At 37.9% G+C, this 6969-nt stretch overlaps 1 protein-coding gene across 1 annotated transcript in view; it reads left to right on the top strand.

The window, feature by feature from the left end:
- LOC108790369 (uncharacterized protein C3orf18-like) overlaps nucleotides 1–2293 on the top strand; it is a 7504-nt gene extending 5211 nt beyond the window's left edge. Inside the window, exon 4 of the mRNA XM_018560611.1 lies at nucleotides 2008–2293. Within this exon, the coding sequence (XP_018416113.1) occupies nucleotides 2008–2076 (69 nt within the window). The 3' untranslated portion in view covers nucleotides 2077–2293. The remainder of the gene's footprint in view (nucleotides 1–2007) is intronic.
- Nucleotides 2294–6969: the final 4676 nt, after the last annotated feature.

Raw genomic sequence — 6969 nt, 5'->3', positions numbered from 1 at the left:
ACAAACAATCGCCTTTTCTTTTATTTTCAAATCTTAACTGAAGAAGCTGACTGGTTGCCATGGGCAACTGCTCCAAACTTTATCTGCTGCAGTTTCCCCCCCAATGTATGTATTACTCTGTTGTCTAAAGTAATGACCACGTAATCGCCAAATAAACAGGCCCATAGTGGATATTTAAAAATTGGGTATAGCGATATGAGAGCTGACTTGGGGGGAAATGTGAACTGAACATTTTGATGGAAAAATTATTAGATATATTATTTGTAGTTACAATAACGCTTTATCAATTGACTCTTATACATGTTAATGTATGATATCATGCAGTTTTTTAACATGGTAAAGGGAGACGTTTTTTGTTTTTCCTGATCCTATAGCAGCCTTTTATAAAAACCCAAAGTGAATTATGTATACAAATAGTCAAGGTAACAGGTTTTCTTGATAGCGGGCACCACAAAGGGTTTATACCTACTAATCCCACCGCACACCCTAACCCACTCTGCTGCTTTGCTACCCTTATTTTTCCTCCAGAGCTTGTTATTGACTCCAGCTATAGGAGAATACTTAACACTCCTTTTTGCAGTGCTCAGTGTGTAAAGGCAAGCCGCCAAGACAGATTGTACATAGCCGTCAGAACGTTTCAAATTTGTAAGAGTCAAAACTTGTATAGAATATTTCTGGGTCTGCAGCAGCAGATCAGAGTGGTGGGAAAAGTCTGTTTAAACTTCTTGTGGAGACTGCTGTCAAGTCCAGGCTAAGCACAGTTTCCCTTTTAAAGCATGTTAGAAAAAAAAAAAAAAAACTTAATCTAGGAAGTCAGTAATTGGTTCCTCCCCCTTTTGCACCTTTCTCTTGGTCAGTGAGATCACCCTTGATGTGTCCAAGTTGAAGTGGGGAAGAGGGCTGGTGAAAGCACCAAATTTGTAGATAAAGTTAGAATTTTCATAACTGAGATCCTGGCGACTATATAACTAAACATACAGTGGTGAATTTATCAAAACTGGAGCAGCCGGAATCTGGAGCAGTTGCCCTTAGCAGCCAATCAGCTTTTTTCTTCAGATTGTTCAGTTAAGATTTGAAAAAGAAAGATGGATGCTGATTGGGTGCCATATACAGCTGCTTCAGATTTGGTCTGCTCCAGTTTTGATAGATTCCCCTCACACTATGTGCAGTAACCTCTGGGTGCCTGCATTTACATCTTGGTCCCACTTTACTGTATTACAGATGTACTTTAAGGACAACACAGTGTAGAAAATATTAAAGCAGCTTAAACAGCAAAAAATAAGTAGTTTAGTAAGTAGTTAAGCTGCTTTGTGTTCTTCCTCTGCAGTTGAGTAAAGGGAAATAGTAAATGCTGTATGGGTCAATAACATAATAAAATAATGTTATATTGTTATTTCGAATACTTTTTATTGCCTCCAGAGTAGGTAGAAAACAAGTCCTTCATATACAATTTTTCCACCCAGTGCAAAAAGAACTAAACTGAAGTTTCATGACAAGAAAGCGAACTTAACAAATATCATATAAAATGGTTACACTGTAACTTAGTTTGCTTATAAAACTAGTAGTAATTTAGAAATAAATAAAATAAAACTGAACAAGTCAGTCAGATACTTTGGTCACATGATAGGTAGCTGCTGCCTGTAGCAAGGCTATAATATGCTCAGACCTTCTGTTCTTCCCCTTCCGTAAACAGACATGGTGCTGCTAGAATCTAAGGTTACGAAGTATGTACAATATTTATATGCTAGGCTTTTAAGAAAAGGAATATTCCAGTTTTTGCTTCAAATGATAATTGGTTAGAAGGATGTACCAGTCAATCAGACACCGAGTTCTACATGGCCAGGCTATTGTACTGATTGCATTTGACCATTGTCCCTACAAATTGCATGTTACTGCCTTCTGCAATGATATGACAGTTACCCAAGGCAATCACAATTCTTTACAGTATGTTGGTTTTTAGAGAGAAAGGATGTATTTTCTTTTTTCTAACAGTCTCATTTTCTGTAGGTTGTACAAGGCTGGACAAGTGGGTATCATCAGTATAAGAGAGCATCATTAAGGGATATAACGGCCTAAGTCTTTAACACTGGAGAAGTCTGCACGTGGGCTGGAGCAAACTTCAACACCCTCTCTTTAATGCTTTATTTACAGCTGGTTTAATAGTTTATTGATTATGTATAAAAATATACACTGTATATGTACATATATATTACAAAGACTTGAGTATGTTTGCATGTGAATATATAAATTGGAGTATATTTGGCTGTATACACAATTTTTATGTTCTATGTTCTACATACCTTTTAAGAATCAACTCCAACCAAAAATGATTTTAGTTTGGATGGTGATCAAAAACCCTTATGTCCAAGATCTATGTATAACTCTAATGTCCCACAGTTATGGTTGCCAGAAAGTCTCTTTTACTTTCTACTCTTGTTGTCTCTGCCTGTCAAAAATGAGAAGTTAGTTCTATTGAATGGGAAAACCTTTGACACTACGCTACCAGACATACCATGCAAAGTGAGAAGAGGAACTGTTGGGGACTTTCACAGTGGTAAATCTTGTACCAAACAAGCATGAAGGATGCCATTGATGGCTTGCCCTTATAAAAACATGGATTCCCCTGGCTGCCATGCTGATCTAAGGGTTTCAGTACTTTCAAAGTCATTGACTTGGAACAAGTATTTTAATCAGCAGGTATGAGATCAGTCTGCTTTTCCAGATCCTCAGGTTTTTTCTGGGTCTGTAACCCAGAATATATTGAGATGCCGAGGCAACTAGCGAAGGTGGTAAGCAATGGCAGCCTTCTCACTTCTCTTCATACAAGTTTCCTTTAGCATCTTGGTTCATGTATCAGAATTGTCTGTGATGTGATGTATGTTTTGAGACAGATGTGTACCTTTATGCAAAATCATTTGCAGTTTGAGACAACGTGTGTCATATCACTTAGAATCTATGCCTATACCTTTCTACAAGGGAATAAACTCATAGGCAATGTCTAAGGTTACTTTAAAAGTTGGACATCTATTGCTGCTGCTTCTTCTGCTAAGTTTGTATTACTTATTTGCTGCTGTAGCAAATAAGCAAGGAGGTTCTCTAGTCCTTTATCCATATCATTACATCTAGGTGAACTTTTAACACTTCATGTGCCTCCAAATAGTTCATTCTCTAAAGCCAAATTGTCATGAAAAAGTAGATGTACGTAAAAAGCACTTCAAAGGAAAAAGATAAATATACAGTACGAAGGAGTCCTAAATGTTTCCACAGCGCTGCATAATGTTGTGCCATCTTGCTTTAACAATAGCTGTATGAAAGGCATTTTACCCTGTCTTACATTTGCTTGTCATATACTGCTTCCATGTTGCCATATTTAACTGCAGACATGGCGAGGATGGTTCAAATTGGCTGTAAATGTATATGTAGTAGAGCAGGGAAAACCAATTTTAGCCTTTTTGTTTAACCTATAATGCAGAACTTTTTTTATTTAATTTAAATTCTGGACATTATTATTTATTAAAGATACACTCCAGTCAAACTGGAAAGTTGATTTCTTTGTATAACTCTAGGTCTAAAGGCAAATAGGCTGTTCAGGTTGCAGTTTATGAGGTAAAGCTCTGCTGATTTCCATCATCTAGTCATGAGCAAGCAAAAATACTGTTTTCTTTATACTGTATTTTCCTTACACATGATTGGGTATTCCTTGCAAAGTGAATTTCCCCCGCATTCACTAAGCTAAGAGAAAATTCCCTTGCAAAGTTTTTTTGCCTTTTAGTAAATCGATTCCATATTCATAGACCCTAGAGCAGTGTATTAGCAGGCAGCAGCAGCAGGGTTAGCTGCAAGGGGAGGAGATTGCTGAAACAGAAATAGGAACTCCAGGCAAATGGCTAAATACCTTATAAAGTAAATCTGCTTTGGGGTTAGCACCCTTAGATCAACAAGACTTGGGTTATTGGAACAATGGAGGCAGTTTAGGGGATTCCCAAACTTATAATGCATGGGTGAAACTTACTTTTATTGCAATAAAATGACACCACTACTTCAATGAACTGTTTCTAATAAATAATGACTATATCAAAGACTCCCTAAAAATAATCTCTATAGGGGAGCAAGTCCACTTAGTGGTACCCACAACTTCTAATCCAATATATGCCTTGCAGCCTGTGTTCAGATAGGAGCGTCCAGACGCTAAACAGATGCAGTTAATCTGCCTAGTGTAAGGATTAATTTATTATTGAAGTACAAAAAGTATTATTGCACTTATTTAAAGAAAAACCTTTTTACGGTAAGTTCTCCTGACATGTGGGAGTCCTCTATTGTGAGATAAGAGAGACAGCTCTCTGGCGTCCTTACCGTTTACTCCTTGGGCTCAGGACAGATCACCTATTGGTGGCCATGTGTAGCAATCCTACCTCGAGGACTCCAACATGTTAGATGAGCTGGCTGTTCAGGCCCAGTTCACAGCAGAAACTGCATCACAACTGCAGGCGTCCGTGCAGTTGCACTGCGATCCGTTTTTTTTTCTGCACTAGAAAATGCTTATTAGACAATTAGGTAACTTCCTCTTCCTGTCAGAACATTTCCTACATTTGTTTTGGAGATCAGACACGCTTTCTTTGTTGGCTGGCATGGTGCTAGTGTTGACTATAGCCATTCTCTGACAACGCCTTAGCAGGCGACGTCGATATTGGGTTCATCCGGATGTTTGCTGTTGTACAGCAAGGGACAGTCCCGACAATATTGGATGAAATCATCTGCATCCACAAATTCCATCTCTTCACTTTCCACACTACAAAGAGGAAGTCCCTGGGTGATGACATAATCAATTCTGAGTCTTTTTTTTTTATGCTTTCCGTTGCGTTTGCACTGTGTTTTGATGCAGGTAAAATAGGACAAGCAGTACTTTTTCTGACTGCATCTGAATGGACTGCAATGGTGTGAATTAAGCACAAGAAAGCCCATAGGAAAGCATTGTGATGTATTTTGACTGCAGCAGTCAAAATAAACGGACTACATCACAACTGCATATGTTGTGAACAGGCCCTCAGGCTTTTCAAATATGAGTGCAATATTACTTTGTGTCCTTTCAGTAATAAATGAATCCATACTCTAAGTTGCTGCTCTGTGTTTTTTCTCTATGTATATAAATGGTTAAATACAGTTATAGTACATATCTATGAACTGTTTAACCTTCCAAAAGATAGAATTCTGTTCTGCCCATTTTGTGACCTACACACTCATGGTGCATGAACAAGACCAGATGAACAGAATAATTCACGTATTTGTATTCCAACTGTGTACCTACTTTAAAGACTGTAAAACTTTACAGCAAGTCTGCCACTGTAGCCATAACTTCAGATATGGGCTGTTCACCTTACTCACCACCCACCTTATTTCTATTAGAGAGAGCACTGTATTAAAACAGATTACATTACCCCCCCTTTTTTTTTTTACTTCAGTATAAAAATAATTGTAAGAGGTACATATGTTAAAGAACTGAGAATCCATTCTATTCCCCAGTCACGTGTCAGATGTCCATACTATATGCATATTATTATGGTATAATGTTGTGTTGTTTTCCCTGCCACATGTTGCTGCACGAGATTAATATTTTGTAATTAAGAATACATTTAAGTTATTTTATAAACTGTGTGAATGATGCTGAAGGTTTGCCTTTGTGGTATGGATGTTCAAAAAAGACAAAACCCCTATTGTTAACATACAAACCTTGAAGTAAAGGTTACTGTTTAAACCTTTTTTTTTTTTTTCTCTTTTTGATTATTACTAACACCAATTTACACTATTGTTTAAGCTGTCCATACACATATAGATTATCTGCAGATTTTCTATGGTCAGAGGGGAAAAAGTGGATGGAGGAATCTCCCACTGGGCCAAGCTTCGGTATCTTGCTGGTCGGCTCCGCTGGCTCTCAAAACACCTGAACAATTCCTGCATCTAATCAGGTTGTTCATGTATTTTGACAGCCAGCAGAGCCGACTAGCAAGACATTGAAGCTTGGCTCAGTGGCAGATTCCTCCATCCACACAGTTTAGTGTACATGGAGGCATCTTTTGCACTTTTTCCACCTGACCATAGAAAATCTATAGATACATGGCCAGCTTTAGACAGGATAGAGGATATAGAAGATATTACTTGTCAAATCTGTGTATATGCAGAGAATTCTTTAGCTAAAAAGTGTTGCTTTGCGAGACAGCAATTTAAAAAGGGAACTTCACCCTTGTCCTCAAAAATGACAACATTTTGTAGCTCTAAGCGATTTGGTCTTCCCTACAATGCTGGACAACCTAAATGGAGTGTTATATGATCAGAATTCAGTCAGACAATGGCAGTAGCGTACATCAATCTTTAAGGGGGAATTAAAAGCATTGCTGTGCAAACTAGGTAGCACAGAGTCTAGCCTGGGCAGGGATTCAGGTTCCAGACAACCCAATTGTCTCTATATACTGAATTCTGTGTCCCTCTTAAATAAAGAGAAAATTGCATTATTGTACTTGTCATAAAATCTGTTTCTTGAGGTTCATAAAGGGACACAGGTCCCATCCTTCTATATTTTGTCATTTACTCCTAATACTGCTTTGCTACAAACTTAACATGTGGGCGTAGTTATACCTGGCAGGCAACAGCTTTTTTTGTTTGCCAGTGTCAACCTCCCTCTAGGCAGCAGTACAACCCAATTGTCTCTAACTGTTGAATCCTGTGTCCCTTAATATTCTCCAAGATTTTACAATAAGTACAAAAAAAAAAATCTGTATTGTATTAATCTTTTACATTTTTCTTATGCACCAAGAAGTAAACTTTGCCACACTCTGTCCCAGAAAATGTAATTTTAGTGACATTCTTAGAGGACCAGTTACAGAATAAAATCTGTACTTTATACCTAGGAACACATTCAATAGTGATACATCCTGTCTGCGGTGCTCTCTGCCTATAGCGGGCAATAAATAGCCC

This window comes from Nanorana parkeri, unplaced genomic scaffold (assembly GCF_000935625.1).
Source record: "Nanorana parkeri isolate BGI_ZX_2015 unplaced genomic scaffold, ASM93562v1 scaffold468, whole genome shotgun sequence".
Classification (NCBI taxonomy): Eukaryota; Metazoa; Chordata; class Amphibia; order Anura; family Dicroglossidae; genus Nanorana; species Nanorana parkeri.
The sequence above is the reverse complement of the archived record's forward strand: the minus strand, read 5'-3'. Positions and strand labels throughout refer to the sequence as shown.